The sequence below is a fragment of the Giraffa tippelskirchi genome, chromosome 7, assembly GCF_054371585.1.
Source record: "Giraffa tippelskirchi isolate mGirTip1 chromosome 7, T2T-mGirTip1v1.2.pri, whole genome shotgun sequence".
In the NCBI taxonomy this organism is placed as follows: domain Eukaryota; kingdom Metazoa; phylum Chordata; class Mammalia; order Artiodactyla; family Giraffidae; genus Giraffa; species Giraffa tippelskirchi.
In genome coordinates this window covers 35,913,938-35,939,851 of record NC_137281.1, presented here as the reverse complement: position 1 = coordinate 35,939,851, position 25,914 = coordinate 35,913,938, and the positions used below count along the sequence as shown (strand labels likewise).

Here is a 25,914-nt window from a genome sequence, read left to right as displayed (position 1 = left end):
CAATGTATGGCAAAAACCACTACAATATTGTAAAGTAATTAGCCTCCAATTAAGATAAATTAATTTAAAAAAATGTTTTGGTGGAAAAAGATTAAGTGTGGAAAGGGATTAGCATTTGTATCCCCTACCATGGGTGTGAACAGTACTCTCCTGATACTCACCTCTGGTGGAGCCCTTCCTTCAGCAAAACATTGCAGACTATAAAATTCTTAATTTAGTGGGGAAATTATTAATTAAGATTAATTAATATGAATTAAGATTCATATGATTCTTCAGATTAATATGAATTCCAGTTTCCTCTCTGGGTATATATCTTAGAGCAGCTGTGGAGATATTAAGGACACTGAAATTGTAATGCCAATAAAATGAGATTTTCTTCAGAGCATTGGCATTATTCAGTGGACACATTCTGGGCCCCTCTAGATGCAGCTTTTCAGGCTGACTTGAGCACTCTTAGCCTCAAAAACATCTGCCCAACCTCAGCTCTCCAGACATCAGGCTCAGGACACTGCGTGGGTAGAGGCTACCAGGACTCTCAGTCACAGCTCGAGGATTTTAGCAAGAATACGTCCTATCAACAGCCTCATCTTTAGCCCCATTCAATTTGTATTCCAACTCATTTGTGTATCCAGGCCCTATACCCATGAAAACATTTATTAATGAAAGATTCACACCAGCATAGTTAGAACCACACAGTTGATTTGTCCAGCACTTAGACCAAAGGATTTAAGATGAGTGAGTCTTTTTACCCCTAACTAAATACAGTGAAACAGGGCTTTTCTGCTTCACACCATAGCACCAAGGGTGGTCTTCTTAGGGGGCCTCCTGGTGTGCCCCACCTTGTTCTGAAGACATAGAATCATATGGTAGCAGATGGAACCTCTGGAAAAATTTTTTTCTTTTTTGGCCACGCAGTCTTGCAGCGGGGATCTTAGTTCTCTAACTAGTGGTTGAACCTTTGCCTTTGGCATTGGAAGTACAGAGTCCTAACCACTGGACCACCAGGAATTCCCTCTCAGAGAATTTTAAATCTCACTAGAGAAGCAAAGTTCATGATTTTGATCTTACCATGTTTTACTGATCCCAAAATGCACATTGCCCCCACATTTCACATCTTTGAAATTGGGATGCATCTTACAATTGATAACTTTTCATAGATTAATTGGCAGCATTTTCCTCTCCAAACATTGATGTAAAGGGGTCAGATCAGTTGCAGAAGAAGCAAGATGAATATGTTGAGTATAGGGCTACAAAAACAGACTTAATACAATGATATTAAAACCTTTGAGAGAGTAGAATCTTCTCGTCCTAACAGTGTTCCACTTCATCCTTTAGGAGACACGGTAGGATTTCTGTTAGACTTGAATGAAAAGCAAATGATCTTTTTTTTAAATGGCAACCAGCTGCCTCCTGAGAAGCAAGTCTTTTCATCTACTGTGTAAGTACCTTCTCTCAGTCAAAAATTCAAGTAGATGCGTGGAGTGTCCTTTTCTCTAGGAAAAAAGACTGTCCATTTATATAGTCAGTTGTGTGAGAAATCACTGTACTTCAAGTAATTGGGGACTCATTTGATCATACCTAGAACTCTCCCAGAGTTTGATATAAGAAGATAAGAGCAGGGTATTCTCCGGTGTATAGTCCCGTCTAAGTTAGTAAACAGAATGCCACCCTTCTTTCTGCCAGGGTACAACTTATTCCAACTTATTTCTGAAGACCACTTTGTGTATGAGCTTCACTTTGTTTTTATGAATTGTCTTGATCTCTACTCATTTTTATTTGTAGATCTGGATTTTTTGCTGCAGCTAGTTTCATGTCATATCAACAATGCGAGTTCAATTTTGGAGCAAAACCCTTCAAATATCCACCGTCTATGAAATTTAGCACTTTTAATGACTATGCCTTCCTCACAGCTGAAGAGAAAATTATTTTGCCAAGGTAAGGAATCAGCAGTCAAGAAGACTCAGTGTTGGCCTGTTGTGCCCTTAAGCGTGTCTGTAACGTAACGTTGTAATCCTAGCTCCTGTTCTGGCTTAAAAAGCAGGTCTGTAACAAGCCCTTCTGGGCTGTACTTCACCTTGGACTCAGTGTCTCAAGGCTTGAGAGTGGCTCAGCAGTTTCCAGATGAACCAGAAAATGTCACAGAGTGATGACAGCCCTGCCTGCTGCAACAGAGCCTCCGCAATATCCCAAGAACTGAAGGGCCACTTATTTCCCAGCTCAGAGATCTGAGGTTCATTCTGAAAACCCCGCTTCATTTTGTCTTGGTGCCTGACAGGGATTCTGAACTTTAAATTCCTCCTGGTGAAAATGTGAAGTAACACCTGTCTCATCTGCCATAACCCCATCACTTTGTTATGTAGCCTGTCTTTCTTGGATGCGGCCCATAAACAGATGTGTCTTCTCACCTACACCCTGAAAGTTCCAACTGATCTGTCTAAGAGTTCCCCTGAAGGCTGACCTTAGTTAAAACTGCTTCAGCATTTAGTTAACCACCCCTGCAGAATTAAACTTTCCAAAGTCAGATGGCAATAGGCACCAGCTGTCAGAAAGTCATCTTTTATGGGCGGTTCCTGTGCACTCTCTCAGTACCCTATGATCTTGGCAGTCTGCCTTGGATAAGAACAGAGTTACCAGCTTGGCAGTCCTGTGCTGCATTGGACTTTTGTTTTCTGTGACAGTGACACCAAGACTAGAGTTGTTGGAGACTAACTGAAAGGCCTCTTTAATGCCAAAGTTTCCTGTTATACTCATAGGAATAGTATTCTTTTCTGACTTCAGGGTAGGAGATCAGGGCCCTGTTTTTACTTAGTATTTTGTAAATTGTTCCATATTGTAAATCCTCTCTGTCTCTACCTCTTCTTCCATTCATTCTTTTTCTTCTTCTTAAACTTTTTACTATGGAAAACTTATTTATATGGAAAACTTAAAATACATATGAAAGAAAAAAGAATAGCACAGTAAAACACACACACATATATATATACCCATCTCTCAGCTACAAAAGTCATCCACTCACAGCCACCTGCTTCTCTTACAGTTTTCTCTGTTAATAGCTCCTTTGTCAATTCTGTTTCCCTGGCTGTAGTCCTAGGGGATCCTTGACAAGTCAGAGTATGACTTTCTGCCATTTCTATGACAGATTGTTCAGCAAATCCTATGGGCTGTACTTTCAGAATATATCCCAACCAACTACTGGTCCCTCTCCCTGCTCCCACCATGGCTAAAGCCTCCAATTTCCCACCTGGGTTGTTCCTGCCCTCAAACTAGTCTCCTTGTTCCCACCTTAACCCCTTCAATCTGTTCAGCACAGCCTCCAGAATGATTGTTACAACATAAATCAGATCATGCACTTCTCTGCTCAGCAGACTCTAGTGGCATCCTCTTTCACTTAAGGTAAAAGCTTGAATCTCAGCAGACACTGTAGGATCTGTCCCCTCCTCTCCTCCACTACTTCTTAGACCTCTTTCACTCTCCCCTGTGCTCCTGCTATTTCAGCCATCCTGGCCTCCTTGCTGCTCCTGAAACAGACTAGGTCTGCTACTATAGCCCCAGGGTCTTTGCACTAGAAAGTTCTGCTCTCACAACTGTTCCTGCTACTAGAATGGTCTGACATGTGTTTTCCAATACCACTGAGCAGTGAGCTTGATTCTGACACCTTCTACCTGGAGATAGCTTCAGACCCCCCTGGAGAAGGGTTCAGTCCTGCAGGACTGCCCTTTCCTCCCACTTTGAGTCACAAGTCGAGGTCATGACCAACTGGCTGTAACTGGAGGCTCCCATGCCCTCCACCTTTGGTTTGATTAATTTGCTAGAGCTCCCACCACAGAACTCAGGAAAGCAGTTTACTTCTGTGTTTGTGTTATTCTTTACCAGCTGAGCCACCAGGTAGGATGAGAACAACCAGCCTCCTTCATTCTCTGTTTTAGAAAATCATTCTAAGATTGAAATGAGATGTCTCGTGTGAAAACTTTACTGAATAGAGCTTAGGGAATACATGGTAGACTCCCATGTACAGAGCATTTTCAAGGCATTTCATATGCATCACTGCTCACTGACCGCATTTATTTGTTGATAAAATGAACTTCCAGCTGTGTTTTCTACTCAGGCACAGGCGTCTTGCTCTGTTGAAGCAAGTCAGTATCCGGGAAAACTGCTGCTCCCTGTGTTGCGATGAGGTAGCAGACACGCAACTGAAGCCATGTGGACACAGGTCAGAGGGTTTATTTGGTTATTTCCTCTTGTGTACATTACATTAGAGAAAGTTCCACCTGTTCTTAAATTGCTTTTACAGTGTTACCAGTTCCCTAGCTGTTCATCAGGGTTCATAATATCCAAAGTGGGCTGAAGAAGGTTTCAGAGTTTGCCAGGTAGTACCTGGCTGTCTTCCAGAAAGTACCTGAACTAGAAGAAGCTGCTTGATATGGAAGACCTATGTTTTTGTTTTGTTTTACTTTGTTTACTCAGTACTTTATTTTTAACACATTTTTCATTCCAAAATGTAAAAGGCTTAATGCTAATGACAGATCTCTTAGGAAATCCCTTTTAGTTTTACCGCCTTCTCATGTACTTTACCCTCCTCAGCATTGAGAGAGTACCACCACCCTACCATCTAACCACTCTGCAGTTGTAGGAAATGAGAACAGCCTGGATCCTGTAGAACAGAGTGTCTAAACACCAGCAAGAGTAGCAAGTAAAACAGTCCCCTAAAAAGGCCTCGCAACTAAAGTTAGAAGGAGAAAGAGGAGCTGGGCAGTGTGCTGACCCTGGCCTGGCCCAGGTGTGTGTGCTGATTATATATGAGCAGTACCTATGCCAGTGTTCCAGGCCAGCTCCCTGTAATTCAGCCCATCCCGTACGCTGCCTTGCTCTTATTCTTCACATAGCTTTAGCTACCAGGTCTCCCTATATCAACTCTGTAGCCCAGAACTCCTCAGGATCTGGGCTTATTCTTCTTTGAGCTCTCTGGCCCTTATTGGTGGTTTGGCACACAGTAAGTGCTCATGAAAGAGGGCTGAAATCTAAAAACTTAGAATCAGTTATCTTAAGTATGACCACAGTCTCCACACTAGACATATCCAGAACAAAGTTGGAAGAGGAAATTAAAAGAATTATAAGAAAATCTAGCTCCACTTTCAGCAACAACAGTTTCATTGAGTAGAAGTTAAGAAAGGAAATCTGGCTAAACTGAATAACATGAGCCACCCCCTAGAATAGAGACTGAAAATCTAAACATTCCTACCATTAATACCATAGAAGAAATTGAGATGATTTTCCCCCTTTGCCTTCGCCCCTAAAAGCCCAGATGGTTTCACAAATAAATTCTTTCAAACTTTGAGGGAATGGATGGATTCTATATAAACTTCTCAGACCACAGAGAAAATAGCAAAGCCACAATCTTTTTACAAAGCCTGCATGTTAATCATACAAAAAGCTGATGAAATACAAAAATGAATGAATGAATATAAACCTAAAAATCCTAAATTATCAGCAAATAGGACCCAGCAACACGACCAAGAGGGGTTTATTTCAGAATACAAGGTTAATGCAATATAGGAAATCAATGTAATTTCTCAAATAGGCCAAGGGACAGTGGAGCAGAGAATTAACACTTTCTGAAAAAATGCTGAAAATTCAATATCCATCTCGAATGAATACTACAAAACAGAAATGGATATAGGAAATAAAAGAATATAAATTAAGAATGGATGGATACTTCCTTTACAATATAAAAAACATATATATCTCAAACACTAGCATCTTTTTAAAGGGGACACACTGGAAGCCTTCTGAGAGATGGTAGGAACCAGACAAGGATGCCTGCTGTCAGCACATAGCAGTGAAGACCCAGTGTAGCCAAAAATAAATTTTTAAAAATTAAAAAAAAATAACAACCAAAAAACAGGATGAGAAAGAATATGTATAAAATGCCACCTTTAGGGAAAAAAAAAGTTAATAGTTTAGTCCCAGTATATGAAAAAAATGACACAGTAATGGAACAGAAGCCCAAAAGTAGAACTACTTACAAAGAAAAATATAGAGACATTATGTCAAATCTGTGGTGAAAGATAGACTGTTCAACAAATGATACTGAGACAGATAGCTAGCTGTCTGGGGGAAAAAAATAACATTGTATATTTCTACCTACATATACACATCTCTATGCATAGGCTGTATATATCCAGACTTTCTGGAAGAATGCACATGAACTTTTAACTTATTCCTCAGAAGAGGAAGATTGAAGGTCAGAAGTGGAAGAGAGACTTACTGTTTATATATTTACTTAATGTTTCAGCCATGCGTGATTATTACCCTTTCAGTTAACATGCTCCATTGAGTCAGCACATCATCAGTCTAACTTTTTGAAGCACTGACCTAACTGGCATCTATGTCTTTCTCCTCAGTGATCTGTGCATGGATTGTGCCTTGCAACTGGAGACCTGCCCATTGTGTCGGAAAGAAATAGTGACTAGAGTCAGACAGATTTCTCATATCTCATGACACACATGAAGAGGCCTCATGGACTTATTTCTACTCAATCCCAGCCAATGTTGAAAAGAAAAACAAAAAAATCTCTAATCAGTTGTATGCACATTGAAACTTATAGCCATGGCCAAATTTTATGCTAAAAAAAATGATAGTTTATCAAAAACAAAATTCTCCTAGAATCTAACCCAACCTGCTAGCCCTGAGAAATTCCTTTTAAGGCCAAGGAAAGCTGAATGCCAGTAGCTAGGCCTGTGGTAATTCCATGAAAAGCAATAGGAGACAATGTCCTCCTGAGTGCTGAAACCACACTGGATTTCTCCAGGTTGGGTTCATTTGATTGTGTAACACAGGATGTGTTGTCTCATATTCTAAAGTTTTTATTTTGGGCAAAAGTCATTATGAAGAAGTAAATGACAGCCTTTCTGGGTTAAGCATAACTTCCTATTGGTCAGAGAGCCACTGGTATGTTATGCATGGATACTGCACTGCAAGACTTGAAGCTGTAAAACTAGAATCCCACAGGTCAATACTACAAGCAACATGGAGGGCCTGAAAGAAGGTGCACAGACTGTAGAAAAAAAAAAAACACACCCCAATTTTTGATATTTCAGTGATTCCAAAGAACATTCTAGTTTGTTTTATTTTTAACTGCAGAAAATTGGTGGTATTTTCACATTCATGATGTTTCTATCCAATTTCAGTACCCACATTTTGTGAGGAAAAAATGTTTTAACAATGCAGGAGGAATTCTTAAATTAATTGCAATGTTAGACTGGAGAAAATTTGGTATTTAGGGTATTTTTAAGGTACCATCAAATCAGGTCTTTTTGGTTTTTGTTTAAAATAATTTTTTAAAATCAGTATTGTTTTTGGAAGTAATATACTTTGAAACTCTTGAACTAATAGTCTCAAAAACTCTTAGAGGACAGTCTGAGAGCACGTATTCCTATTGTTTAAAATAAATACATGTTTTTGAATAGTAAATTCAGTCATGGATTGTTGACTATGTCTTCATCAAAAGTGTTATTCCCTCTCAGGGTGTCTGGTGAAGACCTTCAAGAGTTTGGTTTTTTCTCCCAGAAAATTGGAAGGTAGAATTGTAAATTCATAGAACTTATTTTATAATGGTGTACCTCAGCAGCTGCCTTTCAATTTATGCCAAGTCCTTACTGAGTTTATACTTGAATAGTAAATATGTCTTCTCAGTTTTACAATGTCTTAAATTCAATGCACATTTTTTTTCCTTCCCCACCCTTTCTTGTTTGTAGTTCTTTAAATCATCCTAATACAGAGCTGATTTCCTTCCTGGCTGTACTTGTTGGGGTGCTGGATTTTTTCCATGTCTTTAGTCTTCCATAAATTCAAATATATATATAAATATATATATATATATATGTTCTCTTCTTTAGCTTGTGGTAAATACAGTAATTTGCATTGAATAAATAAAACATTTGTTGCCTTTTTTGACTTAAGATCTCACAACTTTCATTGGTGCCTGCTGCTAAGGTTCCAAGATATTATACTCAGGTTTATCCTTTCCAGGTTAGGATAGAATCAAGTATTAGAATTCAGAAGCAAGGTTAATTACTTATTCATACAGCAAACCACCTAATATGTCTCAGGCACTGCAACTGTGTGTTATACAAAAACAGATCTGTCTGTGGAGCTGATGTCTGGTAGTGGGGAGAAAATATGTTTTTCCTTGTTGTAATAAATTGTTGAGTGCTTTGAGAAAGAACAAGTAGAACCTAATTTAGATGAGGGGAAGGAGAGAAACCTCACTGAAGGAGTAACATTAGTAAAAACTTAAAGGAGGAAGTAGGACCTAGGGATATAGCCAGGCAGAGACTGAAGATATTGAGCCAGTTTCTGGTCTCAGCCAGTTAAGTGACTGGCAACTTCCACTTCCTGTCTCTTGAAGTATTTGTTCTTGGATCTAGCCACCATGGTGTGGGAAAACCCAAATATCCATGAGAAGACCTATGTGGAGAAGAACTGAGACAGCCCCCTACCCCTCAGGTCCTCTGTTTAACATCCACAACTGAGCTGTTCCAGCCAATACTAATTTGAGTAAGCTTCTTGGAAGAGGTTTGTCTAGCCCCATTCCAGCTACCCAACTGTGGATGTGACTGGTGATAGACGCAAAGTTCGATGCTGTAAAGAGCAATATTGCATAGGAACCTGGAATGTTAGGTCCATGAATCAAGGCAAACTGGAAGTGGTCAAACAGGAGATGGCAAGAGTGAACGTTGACATTCTAGGAATCAGCGAACTAAGATGGACTGGAATGGGTGAATTTAACTCAGATGACCTTTATATCTACTACTGTGGGCAAGAATCCCTTAGAAGAAATGGAGTAGCCATCATGGTCAACAAAAGAGTCCAAAATGCAGTACTTGGATGCAATCTCAAGAACGACAGAATGATCTCTGTTCGTTTCCAAGGCAAACCATTCAATATCACGGTAATCCAAGTCTATGCCCCGACCAGTAACGCCAAAGAAGCTGAAGTTGAACGGTTCTATGAAGACCTACAAGACCTTCTAGAACTAACACCCAAAAAAGATGTCCTTTTCATTATAGGGGACTGGAATGCAAAAGTAGGAAGTCAAGAAACACCTGGCGTAACAGGCAAGTTTGGCCTTGGAGTACAGAATGAAGCAGGGCAAAGGCTAATAGAGTTTTGCCATGAGAACGCACTGGTCATAGCAAACACCCTATTCCAGCAACACAAGAGAAGACTCTACACGTGGACATCACCAGATGGTCAACACTGAAATCAGATTGATTATATTCTTTGCAGCCAAAGATGGAGAAGTTCTACACAGTCAGCAAAAACAAGACCAGGAGCAGACTGTGGCTCAGATCATGAACTGCTTATTGCCAAATTCAGACTTAAATTGAAGAAAGTAGGGAAAACCACTAGACCATTCAGGTATGACCTAGATCAAATCCCTTATGAGTATACAGTGGAAGTGACAAATAGATTTAAGAGACTAGACCTGATAGACAGAATGCCTGATGAACTATGGACAGAGGTTCGTGACATTGTACAGGAGACAGGGATCAAGAAAATCCCCATGGAAAAGAAATGCAAAAAAGCAAAATGGCTGTCTGAGGAGGCCTTACAGATAGCTGGGAAGAGAAGAGAAGCGAAAAGCAAAGGAGAAAAGGAAAGATATTCCCATCTGAATGCAGAGTTCCAAAGAATAGCAAGGAGAGATAAGAAAGCCTTCCTCAGCGATCAGTGCAAACAGAGGAAAACAACAGATTGGGAAAGACTAGAGATCTCTTCAAGAAAATTAGAGATACCAAAGGAACATTTCATGCAAAGATGGGCTCGATAAAGGACAGAAATGGTATGGACCTAACAGAAGCAGAAGATATTAAGAAGAGGTGGCAAGAATACACAGAAGAACTGTACAAAAAAGATCTTCACGACCCAGATAATCACGATGGTGTGATCACTCACCTAGAGCCAGACATCCTGGAATGTGAAGTCAAGTGGGCCTTAGAAAGCATCACTACGAACAAAGCTAGTGGAGGTGATGGAATTCCAGTTGAGCTATTTCAAATCCTCAAAGGTGATGCTGTGAAAGTGCTGCACTCGATATGCCAGCAAATTTGGAAAACTCAGCAGTGGCCACAGGACTGGAAAAGGTCAGTTTTCGTTCCAATCCCAAAGAAAGGCAATGCCAAAGAATGCTCAAACTACCACACAATTGCACTCATCTCACATGCTAGTAAAGTAATGCTCAAAATTCTCCAAGCCAGGCTTCAGCAATACGTGAACCGTGAACTTCCAGATGTTGAAGCTGGTTTTAGAAAAGGCAGAGGAACCAGAGATCAAATTGCCAATATCCGCTGGATCATCGAAAAAGCAAGAGAGTTCCAGAAAAACATCTATTTCTGCTTTATTGACTATGCCAAAGCCTTTGACTGTGTGGATCACAATAAACTGTGGAAAATTCTGAAAGAGATGGGAATACCAGACCATCTGACCTGTCTCTTGAGAAACCTGTATGCAGGTCAGGAAGCAACAGTTAGAACTGGACATGGAACAACAGACTGGGTCCAAATAGGAAAAGGAGTACATCAAGGCTGTATATTGTCACCCTGCTTATTTAACTTATATGCAGAGTACATCATGAGAAACGCTAGGCTGGAAGAAACACAAGCTGGAATCAAGATTGCTGGGAGAAATATCAATAACCTCAGATATGCGGATGTCACCACCCTTATGGCAGAGAGTGAAGAAGAACTAAAGAGCCTCTTGATGAAGGTGAAGGAGGAGAGTGAAAAAGTTGGCTTAAAGCTCAACGTTCAGAAAACTAAGATCATGGCATCTGGTCCCATCACTTCATGGGAAATAGATGGGGAAACAGTGGAAACAGTGTCAGACTTTATTTTTTGGGGCTCCAGAATCACTGCTGATGGTGACTGCAGCCATGAAATTAAAAGACGCTTACTCCTTGGAAGGAAGGTTATGGCCAACCTAGATAGCATATTTAAAAGCAGAGACATTACTTTGCCAACAAAAGTCCGTCTAGTCAAGGCTATGGTTTTTCCAGTGGTCATGTATGGATGTGAGAGTTGGACGGTGAAGAAAGCTGAGCGCCGCAGAATTGATGCTTTTGAACTGTGGTGTTGGAGAAGACTCTTGAGAGTCCCTTGGACTGCAAGGAGATCCAATCAATCCATCCTAAAAGAGATCAATCCTGGGTGTTCATTGGAAGGTCTGATGTTGAAGCTGAAGCTCCAATACTTTGGCCACCTCATGCGAAGGGTTGGCACATTGGAAAAGACCCTAATGCTGGGTAGGATTGGGGGCGGGAGGAGAAGGGGACGACAGAGGATGAGATGGTTGGATGGCATCACCGACTTGATGAACATGGGTTTGGATAGACTCCGGGAGTTGGTGATGGACAGAGAGGCCTGGCGTGCTGCAATTCATGGGGTCGCAGAGAGTCGGACACAACTGAGCGACTGAACTGAACTGAACTGAACTGATTCCAGCTACCTCTAACTGACGCCAAGTAGAACAGAAAGGAACTATCCGTATCAAGTCCTGTCCACATTACAGATTACTGAGCAAAATAATTTTTTTTTTTTTTTAGCCAGGAAGTTTTGGGTGGCCAGTAACAACATTAGATAACCAGGATAGATGGAATCAAGTTTCCTTCTCTGCTCTGATCCTGTGTATTAACTTGGTCTGATTATTTACCAAACCTTTCTGAATGCCTGCCTTCTACTTGGTACTAGAGATAGTACCTCTGAGAACTGATCTCACTCTGTGTCATGGTAACCAGTTTAGTTCCACACCCCACTGATAGCTATTTTATGTTCATTTACAGGTATCTGTCCATTCAGGCTGGACATCTGACCCACAGATCAAACATGAACCATATCTAAAGTTCCTCTAGACATGTACCACACATTTGGCCAAAAAATAAAAAGCAACTGAAAAGACACAATGTCTAGTGATCCAATGAGAGAACAGGTCTAGGGTACTCTTTTGTAAAATTGGGCAGTTTCTCGGAGGGGGCTTATCCTGGAGCAAAGTCACCTGATTGCGTTGCTCAAAGTGGTTCTGTCAACGTTAATCTTGCCTAGTTACCCAAGAAACGAGTTACTGCCTAATAATCTTTTTGATGTGAATGTTTATGATGTAAATTGCAAGACATCCACTTCTTGTGGTGGGGCTGGCTTTGGTAGCTGTCTCGTGGTAGTTCCACCAGAGGGAGCAACTGTCTCGAAAATCAGAGGTCTGCACTATCTGGCTCAAAAGCTAAGGGATTGACTCTGAAGAGATTTTCGATTTACAGTGCTCTTAAAACCAATTTGAATGACTTAATCTTCTTCTTAAATCTGGTAATTCATTAACAAGTTGCAAGTGGGGAAATTGAGGCTCTCTCTGGGCTTCCATTCCTTCCTCTTCACATTGGGTAAGTCTTGGCTTTAATCGCCCGACAGCGTGAGTATACGTCAGTGAGCCCCTGACCTGCTGGATGCGGTCCAGCTTCCTGTCGCTACCCTGCATCCCTTCGCCTCACTTCCTCTCCCTTTGTCCCGCCCCTGGATTGGGGTAACGCAGACCTGTGATTGGTTGCTGGGAGCCCCGAGCCGGCGGAAGGGTCGCGGTGGCCATGGTGACGGGAGGCGGGGCGTGGTAACGGACGCTGGACCCCGCGGCGATAGCTGCGAGTTTAGCTAGGCCTGGCAGGACTAGGAGGCCTGGCCGGCGTGTGGCCGCAGCCGAGGAGCCTGAGGCTGGGGCGCCGCGCGCAGGCGCTACCCGGCTGGGCCGTGAGCCGGCCGCGGCCTCGACTGCGAGGCTTTCCGGATGCCGGTTGGAGCTCTGCAGAGCAGAGCAGAGGCTGCGCCCGGGTCGCAGGCAAGGGTAGAAGGCCAACGGGTCCGCTCCCCCACGCGCGGTGGATGCGGCGGCGGCGATGGACGCCCTAGAGGAAGAGAGCTTCGCGCTGTCCTTGTGAGTCACGCCACCCGAGCCCGGGAGGCTGCAGGCCGGGGCTGCTGGCGCTTGGCCTAGGCCTCCGCCCTGCGAAACCAGTGCCTTCGGTGGGGGTGGGAAACCAACAAGACTCCCCCCAATTCCACCCCAGTTCCCGCGGTGGACTCTGCTGCTGCGGCGACCGCGGAGTTCAGGCGCGGAGGACAGGAGCGCAGCGTGGTGTCGCGCGGTGATACACGCCTCTGTCACAATCCCCCGGTCTCCAGTCCTTAGTCGTCAGCAAAACCTGATGGGTTTGAGCGGCCTAGGCCCGACCGCGGGTCAGAAGACCCTCCACCACCACCACACCACCACCCCCAGGGACTCTATAATTGCCCCTCTCCACCCCGGCCAGTGTGTTGACCGCACCAGGTTTACGCCCGCCCACAAGTAGATTGGTGTGGGGTGATAGTGAAGATGCGGTGAGTAGAACCCACAGGAAATAAATGTGAGGAGCCTTAAGATGTCTGATGTGACCCCTTTAATTTGTCCCTTTGTGACTCCTTGTGTCCCATCAGTTTTCTGAAAGTAGATACACTACATTAAACTTTGATGTCACAGGTGTGTAAAATGTGTTTTCTTCAGTGTGCAATTGCTAGATTAAACAGTAAATCATTCTTAATTGTTGAAGCAGGGTGATGGAGAATTCATTTGAAAAGGGCCATAGTACATTTGGGGGGGGGCAGGAATTAAGCTGAAACTGTACCTAATCCAGGTCTATTTTTCAGCTCTTCCGCCTCTGATGCAGAATTTGATGCTGTGGTTGGATATTTAGAGGACATTATCATGGGTAAGCTTCCCTACTCTGGCTCTTTAGTTTTTAGATTCTTGCTTTTAACGTCATTGAAATCCACTTGGAGAGTTAATTTTTAAAAAGAGAGAAAACATCATGCTGCATATAATGTTTAATGTGGCATACTGAAATACGAAGTAAGCCAAAGTGTGGTTTGCCTTAAAGGGATATAGCCCCTACTCCTGAAAATAATTGATTACCATAGATTCAGTCCCCAGAAGGGAACTCATTCAGGTAACAGGGCACCTTGGAGTTCCGGGGCTCATGGCAAAACTTCAGCAAATATTAACTACTTTATTCCAGAAAGTCAGTTCAGTTCAGTTCAGTCGCTCAGTCGTGTCTGACTCTTTGCAACCCCACGAACCGCAGCACGCCAGGCCTCCCTGTGCATCACCAACTCCAAGTCCATCCAAACCCATGTCCATCGAGTCGGTGATGCCATCCAGCCATCTCATCCTCTGTCGTCCCTTTCTCCTCCTCCCCTCAATCTTTCCCCGCATCAGGGTCTTTTCCAATGAGTCAGCTCTTCAGATGAGGTGGCCAAAGTATTGGAGTTTCAGCTTCAACATCAGTCCTTCCAATGAACACCCAGGACTAATCTCCTTTAGGATGGACTGGTTGGATCTTCTTGCAGTCCAAGGGACTCTCAAGAGTCTTCTCCAACACCGCAGTTCAAAAGCATCAATTCTTCGGCGCTCAGCTTTCTTTATAGTCCAACTCTCACATCCATACATGACCACTGGAAAAACCATAGCCTTGACTAGACGGACCTTTGTTGGCAAAGTAATGTCTCTGCTTTTTAATATGCTGTCTAGGTTGGTCATAACTTTCCTTCCAAGGAGTAAGCATCTTTTAATTTCATGGCTGCAGTCACCATCTGCAGTGATTTTGGAGCCCAGAAAAATAAAGTCAGCCACTGTTTCCACTGTTTCCCCATCTGTCTGCCATGAAGTGATAGAACCGGATGCCATGATCTTAGTTTTCTGAATGTTGAACTTTAAGCCAACTTTTTCACTCTCCTCTTTCACTTTCATCAAGAGGCTCTTTAGTTCTTCACTTGCTGCCATAAGGGTGGTGTCATCTGCATATCTGAGGTTACTGATATTTCTCCTGGCAATCTTGATTCCAGCTTGTGCTTCCTCCAGCCCAGTGTTTCTCATGATGTACTCCGCATATAAGTTAAATAAGCAGGGTGACAATATACAGCCTGGATGTACTCCTTTTCCTATTTGGAACCAGTCTGTTGTTCCATGTCCAGTTCAGTAAGATCGGTTTTAGTCTTAGTTTTGTGACATAGAGCAGTTTAATAGCATAACCATAGTGCACATGTCCATGAGGAACAAGGTGTCATGCTTCAGCTGGTTCCATATTTTCCTGGGTCCTGAGTTCCTATTTGTGGATTCATTTGGGCTTCCCTGGTGGCTCAGCTGGTAATGAATCCACCTGCAGTGCGGGAGACCTGGGTTCGATCCCTGGGTTGGGAAGATCCCCTGAAGAAGGGAAAGGGTGCCCACTCCAGTATTCTACCCTGGAGAATTCCATGGACTGTATAGTCCATGGGGGTCACAAAGAGTCGGACATGACTGAGCAACTTTCACTTTGGCATCCATAGATCCTACTAAGTAATAAGCAGTAACAGGCACCTGTCATTTAAGACAAATATGTGGGAGAGAAAAACTTGAAAAAAATCTCTCGTATGGGTGACTTTAAATTTCCTGAGAATAAGGAAAAGAACGCTGTTGTTTAGTGTTATTATCTGTATTTCTTAGTCTTGTTTAGAAAATCACTTGACCCAGTTTTGTACCTTCGGGTCCTATAAAGTTTCATGACCTTAACTCCTAAATACAGATGAAGATACACCATTAAGGTCCCATGTCAATCAGAGGATTCCTGGGGAGTGCTGAGGAATACCCGGAGTTCTTTTGGCCTCTACAAGACCCCTGTGTGCAGTGGGGGAAATGAGCTTTCTGTAAGCCCAGGGCATTTATTCCTAAGTCTAGGCCATTTGTGAAGCGTTCCTTTTGTTTTTGGAAATGATATTCTATTTGGCTGTTTAAATTCCCTAAATCCTAATAAGTGTTTGTTATGAATCAGTCGCTATTGGTGAATCCTTATCTAAATGCCACCTAGCAATCTTTTGTGACAGGTACTCTGAAGTTGAAGAAACTCGGACTTAGAGAAATTAACCTGCCCAAGGTTACCCAGTGTTAGTGGCTGAGGTGGGATTTAAACTCTGGTAGTCTAGCCTCTATCAGAGCCCACCCATCTGATCACTACACTGTTTCCACCACTGCAGCTGTATTTAAGAGAACCATTTGTGGAGTTCCCAAGCCACCCTGCCCTGTATGGCTGTGTTTAAAATGGATTAGAGGGTGGTGGCGGTGGTTGCACAACAGTGTGAAGGCTCTTAATGCCACTGAACTTTACACTTAACACCTTTAGCTTTCCCTCTCCTAAAGGTTGGCCATTTAGAAAGCAATTCTGCCATTGAATTCCTGCACATTAAAAAGAATATATGTTTCCTATTGCGGTTCAGATGATGAGTTCCAGTTATTACAGAGGAATTTCATGGACAAGTACTACCAGGAGTTTGAAGACACAGAAGAGAATAAGCTCACCTACACACCTATTTTTAATGAATATGTAAGTGGGTTCCTATTTCTCTTACTGGAGATTAGGATTTCTTTGAAATATGAATTTAGGATTTCTTTAAAATATGAATTTAGGTTCAAATAATGTTGAAATCAGCTCAGCTTTTAGAATCTGCCACCAGCACCCTGCTAGGAAGTCTAATTAGAATTGGGTTTAGTCTTCATCACCTATTGTTTTTCTCTGCATAGTTCTTGGGGCTGTTTTCCAAATAGTTAATGATCTCGTCTATTTTAAAAACACGGTTCGATGCATGATACAGGGTGCTCTGGGCTGGTGCACCGGGATGACCCAGAGGGATGGGATGGGGAGGGAGGTGGAAGGGGGGTTCTGGAAGGGGAAAACATGTACACCCATGGTGGATTCATGTCAATGTATGGCAAAGCAAATACAATATTGTAAAGTTAAAAAGTAGATAAACTAATTTAAAAAAAATTAAAAAATAAAAGCATGGTTGACTTTATCATAATCCTGCTTTCAGTTACAGTATATGGGTTCACCATAGCTTGCACTTACATACTTTTGACCTTTCAGCTTTCACACACTATTTTTTCTTACTACATAATTCAATCAAGTATGCATGCTGCTGCTACTGCTGCTAAGTCACTTCAGTCGTGTCCGGCTCTGTGTGACCCCATAGACGGCAGCCCACCAGGCTCTGCTGTCCCTGGGATTCTCCAGGCAAGAATACTGGAGTGGGTTGCCATTTCCTTCTCCAGTGCATGAAAGGGAAAAGTGAAAGTGAAGTTGCTCAGTCATATCCGACTCTTAGGGACCCCATGGACTGTAGCCTACCAGGCTCCTTCATCCACGGGATTTTCCAGGCAAGAGTACTGGAGTAGGGTGCCATTGCCTTCTCCATAAGTATGCATGACTGTTAGATAAAAGTGAAAACCAAGACCCATATCACTAACTAGTTGGTGGCAAAACCAAACTAGAACCCAGGAACCTTGGCTCTGGACCCTTGGGTCTTTGCATATGCCAAGGCCCCTTGCAGCCTATTAGGATTTCATGTGTCTGAGAAGTTTGAGCCTCCAGGACTTAATTCCTTGAACGCAAAAGTGTGGCAGAGTTGGTGAAAGTTTCTTAAGCCAAGCTTCCGCTTTTAACAGATCTGTGATTGCCTTCCACTGTATGCTTTTTCATCTGTTTCTTTCTGCAGATTCTATCTACCCAGGCAGAAAAGCCCCCACTTACTTCATTCCTCATTTCATGCCATGGGGGGTGGGAGCCCTTCTGCTCCCTAACGCTACCCACTGGAGAGCATTCCTCTTGTTGCAGTGTAGTTACCTGTATACACCTCTCTCCTGGAGGGTGCCGGGCAGGGGCTGGGATGAGCTCACTGAGGACAGGAGCTGGGTTTGGGTTCACTCTGGTGCCCCCAGTGCTCAGCGGGGAGCCAGGCACACAGAAATGTTTGCAAAGGGCTGGAGAACAGGCTTTCTGAAAAGAAGTTTTACTGTTACAGATTTCTTTGGTAGAAAAGTATATAGAAGAACAGCTGTTGGAACGGATTCCTGGATTTAACATGGCGGCTTTCACTACAACTTTACAGTGAGTCGAACTTGACTTTTTTTTACCTCTTGGTACCCTCCTCCTCCTCAACTCTGAAAATTCATAGACCCTCCTCCTTTTTTTTCCTCCTAGTGCTTGAACATCAAGCTTCAGAGCACTGGTGGTTAGGCCCTGGGTGGGAGGCCCTCCATACCTTTGAAGAAAATCTCAAGGAGATGGTCTGTGTCATCAGTCGTTCATGAAGCAACCACCCTTTTCCTTCACAGGCACCATAAAGATGAAGTGGCCGGTGACATTTTTGACATGCTGCTCACATTTACGGATTTTCTGGCTTTTAAAGAAATGTTTCTGGACTACCGAGCAGTAAGTCCTTCTTGTCTGTTATGCCACAGTGAACCGCTTAGAAAGTTCCAAGTGGACCTGTCAGGCACAAACCACCCTCTGTGCTCCCCACTGTAAGACTGGCCAGTGTCAGCCGGACAGCGAGCACCCAGCCAGCAGAGCAGCTGCTGTCCCCCACTGGCCGGGGCCTGGGGTGCTTATGAGGAATTACACTCTCATAGTTTTGGTGAAACCAAAGGTCCTAGGCACCTCACAGGGTCCCTGTATAATCAAAAGGACAAAGCCAAAAAACAAGTCTTAATTGCCTTGCCTTTCTTATAACGCAGGATCTTAATAGGAGAAGGAAATATTTTTCATTGAAGAGAGGTGTTTTTTGTTTTGTTTGTTTTGGCCTTGCTGCTTGGCACATGGGATCTTGGTTCTCCCAACCAGGCATCAAACCCGTGCTGCTTGCAGTGGGGTCTTGACCACTGGACCTCCAGGGAAGTCCCTGAGAGGTACATTTTTTAAGAGTGACCAGTGCTGAACAAAAATGCAAAATCTCATCCTCCCTCTTCTGTGTGCTCCCTTGTGGCCCAGCCACCCACCCTGGAACATCTCCCTCCCCAGTCAGAGCTAGAAAGGACTTTCTTCTGTCCCTTGCCTCTTAAAGTTGTGGTGTTCTCTTGTAGGAAAAAGAAGGCCGGGGACTGGACTTAAGCAGTGGTTTAGTGGTGACTTCACTGTGCAAATCATCTTCTGTGCCAGCCTCCCAGAACGATCTGCGGCCCTAGGTCCCACCTTCAGGCTCTGGGCTCTTCCTGGACGTCACCAGCTCAATAGACTGGGAGAGGCTTTGGCTAATGATGTCAGAAGAATACATCTTGAAAAGACTGACTCTTCTGCAACTCTTCATTAATGTTAAGTATTGATGGGTCAGAAGACAATTACCTAACCTTCCTGGGACAAGACATTCTTGTTTTTGGTAACCCTAGTACTCCTCCCCGAGTAGACCCCTCTAAACCCAAGTCCAGCATTCAAACTGAGATGCCCGTCCCCAGCATTCATGTCGGGGTGTCCGTGTTGGGAAAATTCACCATCATCAACTCTCTTGGCCAGCAGGCCTTACATGTCCCAGGAGGCTTTTTGTGCACTCACAGCTTTTTATATGGATCACAGTTTAAGTCCTACAGCCTCAGTGGGGGTTTTGACTGGGAGTATTTATCTAGGGGTGAACTGCAGATAGCTGCCCATCTCAAGATTTCTGAAAATTCTACCATCACAGCTAGTAGGAATCAACTTACAGAGATTTCCTTTACCTAAAAGCCACATGTGAAAATCAATTCTAGTCTTACATGTGCAGTCTTTGTATCACTGTCTTCTACAGGTCCAGATGTAGTCTCATTGTTTCTATAACCCTCGTTTACGTGTTTTTGAAAAAATATTTTTATAGATGAATACTCAGGCTAACCTAGTGGATACAATCTTGGAACTTCCATGATTACCCACTTCAAGATCAAAGTATTATATGCTGTGTGCTTTTTAGCTGTTAGTGCTATGAAGGCTAAAATGCTTTCTACCTTGGTGGTCCATTTTACTGGGCGCCAGTGAATGTATGCTGGAAGTAGTCTAAAAGATATCCTTTTCTTAGAGCATGTTCATGTTTGTGCAGGTTTGCTTAAAACCCTTTCTGTGTAAGTCAGCTCCTTAGGTTTGGGGTAGGGGCTCTGCACTTCTTTCTTGGCTGTCAAAATAATCCTACCAAGATAGTGTTCCATGGTCTAGCTTAGCACGAGTAGGAGATAGCAAACAGCTTTACTGGTCATCTGCTTAGATTCAGTACATTGTCTTATTATAGTGTTTGATAGAACATTACTGGCTGGAAAACATGGGTGAAAGAAAAAATGTAGTAATTCAATTCCCAATGTGTACTTAGTTTTTTGTTTTTATTTTTAAAGTAAAAATAAGAATCTCTACTAACTTTTCAGTTGACTCTTCTGGTTTTAAAGGATGAGCTACAGGCTGTGTTTTTCTGTACCAACATGGCACTTATTAAATACTTTTGTACCATGAGTAAAATTTGAGGTGTTTTGCATAAACCATCTTTCTAAATGAGTCAATCCCTTATGTACTATTGTTGCTGCCATCAAGTTATCAGAGCTTTGGTCTTTCAAGCCAAAGGCTTCCTTAAACACTGACTCTCCTGACCTTGCTTACCCTTCTTGCTCTTTTTTATAAATGGGACTGCCCATCACAGGCCATGCATGTTGGAAGCACTTGATGAACACCCCACTGATCAGTCTGGGTGAGAAAAAGCAAGTAGACAAAACCCAATGATGAAATTATGAAAAGTGAACAAGAAAGGCAGATGGTTTTTTTTTTTATCCTTTTCCACTCAGAAAAAAGCAGGCAAGCCTGCTGTAGCTTCCCATTAGGAACTAGGCTTTCTGGTTTAAAAAAAAAAAACTTAACCAGAACTCTCTCTCTGTCCACTCAGGAACTTATATCATCATATGTGCCACCTTTAGAGGGGCTCAGGTGTCTCTTCTCTTCCAAGGAGACAGTTCTGTGGAAGAAAAGCTATGACTAACCTAGACAGCGTATTAAAAAGCTAGAGACATTTCTTTGCTGACAGAAGTCCATATAGTCAAAGCTATGGTTCTTCCAGTAGTCATATATGGATGTGAGAGCTGGACCATAAAGAAGACTGAGCACCAAAGAATCGATGCTTTTGATCTATGGTGTTGGAGGACACTCTTGAGAGTCCCTTGGACAGTAAGGAGATCAAACCAGTCAATCCTAAAGGAAATCAACCCTGAATATTCATTGAAAAGACTGATGCTGAAGCTCTAATACTTTGGCCACCTGATGCAAAGAGACTCATTGGAAAAGACCCTGGGGCTGGGAAAGATTGAGGGCAGAAGGAGAAGGGGACGACAAAGGATGAGATGGTTGGATGGCATAACCAACTCAATGGACATGAGTTTGAGCAAACTCTGGGAGATAGTGAAGGACAGGGAAGCCTGGCATGCTGCAGTCTATGGGGTCACAGAGTCGGACACAGCTGAGCAACTGAACAACAGGTGTGGGCAGCATGAGAAAGTCCAGTGTTTGTCCCCAGCTTCAGGGGACACTTGCCTCTTCCTATAGCTTAGGCCTCAGCCCTAGGCAGCACTTACCCATATTGCAGGGGCTGAGGACTTGGGGGGTGGGGGAGGGCATCGGCCTGAACCACAAGGTAGTTGTTTGACAAAGCATGTCAACATTTCCACCCAAAGAAGCTGTTTCAGGGTGTCAGAAGCCTAGCTGAGGATTTTGCTTTCTCCTAAGCCTCAAAAGAAATAAGTCGGTCCTCCTTAAAACTCTCTTCTTACAGCTTGATCCTGCAATGACTATTATTCAAACTCTGAGGCACTGGAGAGTAAAAAGGGATGCAGTTAATTGTCATCCCAGGACAACAGGCCCAAACTAGGCCTATACCGGGCCAGCTGGGACATGGGTATCTGACTTAACCTACCCCCTCCCCTGCCCCTCTTCCCCAGAGAGTAGCTCATCCACAACTGTTTAAATCTAGTTACACTTTCATTGTTTCCAGTTTTTTAAGGTGGGACCAAGGGGTGCCTAGAAATGCCTGTGGCTTGTTATTCAGAGCATGGTGTGCTATGGTAGGAAAATAAGCTCAGGGGGGCCCCCCCTTTCTCTGCTGCCAACTCCGCACACTAAGCACCTGGATTATCTGATCTCTGAACTTCACAAGCTATCAAGGTAGGCATATCAACTGATTGTTTGAATCCTTGGATATGAAACCCACAAATAGAGAGGGCCAACTGTACTGACTTAGGTTGCAGCTTCCTGGTGTTTATAAGCATCTGTATGATTCCCCAACATCTTTTCCAAATAAGTTCTTCGGTCTTTATTTTTGTAAAAAACAAAAAGTTACCACCAAGCACAGGGCAACTCACCAGCAAGGCCTTACTTTCCCTCCCATCCCAGGTGCCTAATTTACAGCGTCAGGGAGGCAGTCAGCAGTGATGTTAGTTTCCCCAAAGGGAAAATGACAAACAAGGGCTTGGGAAAGGGAGAGAAACCTGGATCAGGTTTTCATCATTGAGAGTCATTAAAACTGATTTTTTTAAAATAACTGGTATGTTCGAAAGGCAAGAAAGGAAATCCATGCTGTCAGAATCAACCCTTTCTACATGTTTCCCTACAAGTGACATGTTGGCGTGGGGTAGGGTCAAACCAGAATTAATGTTTTCAGGAATCAGAATGGTTTCATGAGTTTGCTCAGTTTTCCCAGAACAAAAACTAGGATAAATACTTGCTGCTTGTTAGGCTTATTCTATGGTGGGTCAGGGGCTGTGGGCATGGAGTTCACTGTTAGCGTATTTAGTGCTGGTGAGAAGGCTAGGTCTCAGCCATGGACACTGAAGTCCTAAGGACAAAGCAAGAAAGTCCCATATCCCCCATCACCTTCTGAATATGGAGGGCGGAGAGGACTGTCTTGGCTGTTGGCCTCTCTCCAGGCCACACGCCTGCCAGAGGAAGGATCCTGATCCCTTGGGAGTGTCGGGTGAGCCCGAGGAGCCTGATGAGCAGAGATGAGTACGCGTAGTCCCTTCCAGGCTGACTCTGTACAGGGCGCAGACTTCAGGCTTCCGGAGCCACCTGCCCTGGGAGCAGGTGGTAGCCTTCGGCCCCGCAGTGGCCCATGGCACAGGTGGGTTAGGCATAGCCACCAGCCATCTGACTGGTGGCTGCATTGCTGCCTACTCCTCGCCAGGCCTGGAAGCTGAGGAAAGCGCTCACTCCATAGGCAATCATCACTAAACACGAAAAGAACTGAAAGAGAAGAGACAGAGGTGAGTCTGTTTGAAGCATGGCCTGTGGGGTTGGGGGCCACAACAGTGAAACACAGAGGGTAGGCGCAGACAGGGAAACCAGAGCCCCTCAATTAACCGAATGAGCCACACCAACTCCTGCTTACCCATACAGTCATTGAATGACTATGGGGCTAACGGGTCCAGGTTCAGGGTGCTAACTTTACATTAACCATACAGGCCAGGTGTGTCAGGCTGAGAGGGAAGACTGGACAATATGCTAAGAGTGACAGAGGGATAGGGACTGCTTTAGACACAGCTCCAGGATTTAGTTTTTTAAAAGGCAACATTCAAAAGCTGCCCTAGGAATATTATGTAATTCACACTCCAGAAATCTCTGTCTCTTTTCTGGTGACTGAGTTCACAGATTTTAAAACCGGCCTCACCAGGAAGAATGAGGAAGCCCAAGTCCTGGTCTAGCCTTACCCAGGGCTCAGTCTAGGCGTGTCCCTTCACCTCTGTGAGCCTCAATTTCCTGGTCTGTCAAAAAGAGTTGGCAGTCCCTCTCCCCCCGACCCTCCTGTCCTCACACACACAGGGAGTAGAAGAACACTCATGGGTGAGGCATGCCAGGTGTGTGGGGTTCTGACACTTTACCCGACATGGAGCCCAAGTTTGGGCTGCCTAGGAGAACCTGAGAGTCTCCCAGATAATTTAAACCAAAAGGTTTTTGCCTGTGCGTTTCTCAAAGGTGGATGATAGCTTCTAACAGACTCTCCAAGGAGACATACAACCCTAGATCAGTGTGGCACAGCAAAGTTCAACAGGTAGCCCAATGAAGATTTGCCAGCCTGAAGCATTTCCCAAGCATTCTGGTTCCTCAGGGTTTTGCTGTTAATTTTTGCTGTTAATTATGGACACCTGGTGGCTCAGTGGTAAAGAATCCACCTGCCAGTGCAAGAGAGACAGGTTCAATTTCTGGATAGGGAAGATCCCCTGGAGAAGGAAATGGCAACCCACTCCAGTATTATTGCCTGGGAAATCCCATGGACAGAGGAGCCTGGCGGACTGTAGTCCATGGGGTCGCAAAGAATCAGACTTGACTTAGTGACTAAACAACATGGACACCTGTGAGTCCAGTGGGAGTTGGAGGGTGATTGAGCATGTGGCAGGTGTCTGGCCTGGGATCAGGGAGCAGTGGGAGTTCAGGGGCATAGACCTCGCTTTGACCTATCTCCTCTGTAACTGCCTAGGGTGCCCCAGGGAACCATACTCACGGAGGCTGCTGCACGCTGGTTATACGCCCGGGTGCCCTTCAAGGATGTCAGATCAACCGAAGCAGAGCAGGTGATGAAGGCCGTGATGTAGAGAACAGTGGCACCCACATTAAATACCATTAACTGGGGGTTGGGGGAGTGGAAAGAACAGGCTTAAGACATGAGACTCTTACAGTAACTATGGAACTTTCTGTTCCCACTGACACATCCCTTCAGTAGCCAGAACAAGGACTGGGGCTTGAGGAGGAGGATGAAGACCCATGGGTTTTTCCCACTAAAAGGGCCTCCAGAGACAGCTGGCTACACAGGGCCAGCCTGGAGGCCCTGTGAGCAGAGAACATAAACATATTGAAGCCTGAGAGATGGTGGGGGCCTAAAGTGATCTGGCCGGAACATCAACAGTTCCACGTGGTAAAACTCACTCCTGATGGCAAGAGGCCAAACTGAGCCTGTGTCTGAGTGCTCCAGCTGAAGAAGGGCCTGCTCCTCCGCCGTGGCTCCCCGCCAAGCCTGGCCTTTCCCGTGGCCCCTGAGGGCTTGGCTCTGAGGCTGACCCGGGGGGGGGGGGTGTGGGGGCGCGGTGGGGGGCCCTCATGTCCCTACCTCTGCCCCCAGTGGGAGGAACCTATGTCTGCCTTCTGGCCACATCCTAGGCTCTATGCCCCACATCAAATGCCAGGGTAAAGACCCTCAGCTAGGTGGCAAGGAAGGGCCCTGGGCTAACAACCAGTCCCAGGTCCCATTTCCCCAGTGCTTGGCCCCTGGAATCCGTTCTTAGCAGATCTCTTAGCCCAGCCAGACAGCAAACTGTTGGCCCTCAGGCATGTTTGGCTCATCTCATATTTTTAAAAAACAATTACCAACATTCTAAGATTAGATTTCATATGAAAACTAAGATTTCATATAAAACTTTCAATCTTAAAATATCAAGATTTGGCACCTGCATTCCCACTAAGAACAGCTGGAGCGGAGTAGAGGCGGCTTCCTATGGACAGACAGTTTCTCCAGAACCCCTCCTGACCTACTTCACTCATATTGTCTCTACTTTAGGGCCTCTTACCTGGGCCCTAAAGGGGGCTTGTGGTCCCTATCCCAGAAACGCCTGATTTGGCAATCCTACTTCCGCCTTATCTAGGAGGGTGAGGCACTGCCCTGCCATCATGGCCTGGGAAAGGAGCCTCTCCCATCAGCAGCTGTGACTGGAGCCCCACAGCAGTGCTAAGAGACACCAAGGCCCCTCCATCTCCGGAGATGTCTTTTTTCAAGGCTCCTAGGACACAGGGTAGGGGCTGGACCCTGTCCAGGAAGTCAGGCCGCCCCCTCGTCACCCCAGGATCTTCCCTCCAAGCCCAGTGCCCCCTGCAAACACCACCTGGCTCCTACCAGTGATGTCAAGATCTAACAAACCCGGTCTGTCTTGAGGATGACTCACGTTTCCTCAGCTTCAAAAGTCATTGAATTGCAAACAATGCTGCCTAGTCCCAGCCTTACTTGTCTGACAGTCATGTGCCTCTCTCGCCTCTCTGCTCGCTGAAAGCCTCAG

General features: G+C 44.4%; 3 protein-coding genes and 1 long non-coding RNA gene across 30 annotated transcripts in view; 3 read left to right on the top strand and 1 right to left on the bottom strand.

Annotated features, from left to right (window-relative positions):
• The window catches only part of RSPRY1 (ring finger and SPRY domain containing 1), a 36,111-nt gene extending 28,311 nt beyond the window's left edge, over positions 1–7,800 (top strand). For all 24 annotated transcript variants that reach the window (XM_081514278.1, XM_081514288.1, XM_081514272.1 and 21 more), the window contains 4 exons: positions 1,336–1,438; positions 1,783–1,935; positions 4,106–4,210; positions 6,402–7,800. In XM_081514278.1, coding sequence (XP_081370404.1) covers positions 1,336–1,438; positions 1,783–1,935; positions 4,106–4,210; positions 6,402–6,498 — 458 coding nt within the window. In that variant the 3' untranslated portion in view covers positions 6,499–7,800. The remainder of the gene's footprint in view (positions 1–1,335; positions 1,439–1,782; positions 1,936–4,105; positions 4,211–6,401) is intronic.
• Positions 7,801–12,636: 4,836 nt separating this feature from the next.
• ARL2BP (ARF like GTPase 2 binding protein) lies at positions 12,637–20,353 on the top strand. 3 transcript variants are annotated; one of them, XM_081514240.1, is made up of 6 exons: positions 12,637–12,975; positions 13,725–13,786; positions 16,326–16,432; positions 17,907–17,992; positions 18,220–18,316; positions 18,967–20,353. In XM_081514240.1, exons 1-6 carry the CDS (start codon positions 12,938–12,940, stop codon positions 19,066–19,068), a joined length of 492 nt encoding a protein of 163 aa, XP_081370366.1. In that variant the 5' UTR covers positions 12,637–12,937; the 3' UTR covers positions 19,069–20,353. The 3 variants fall into 3 exon arrangements, with proteins under 3 accessions (XP_081370366.1, XP_081370365.1, XP_081370368.1); XM_081514239.1 differs by having other exon boundaries at positions 13,725–13,835; positions 16,300–16,432; XM_081514242.1 differs by having other exon boundaries at positions 12,637–13,418.
• PLLP (plasmolipin) overlaps positions 20,202–25,914 on the bottom strand; it is a 46,682-nt gene continuing 40,969 nt past the window's right edge. For both annotated transcript variants that reach the window (XM_081514244.1, XM_081514243.1), the window contains exons 3-4: positions 24,372–24,494; positions 20,202–23,116 (exon numbers count right to left, since the gene is read on the bottom strand). In XM_081514244.1, coding sequence (XP_081370370.1) covers positions 23,000–23,116; positions 24,372–24,494 — 240 coding nt within the window. In that variant the 3' untranslated portion in view covers positions 20,202–22,999. The remainder of the gene's footprint in view (positions 23,117–24,371; positions 24,495–25,914) is intronic.
• On the top strand, positions 20,772–25,858 carry LOC145514999 (uncharacterized). The gene is made up of 5 exons (XR_014060619.1): positions 20,772–21,357; positions 21,870–22,039; positions 23,058–23,136; positions 24,348–24,441; positions 25,507–25,858. It is a non-coding gene; the product is annotated as an uncharacterized LOC145514999 (long non-coding RNA).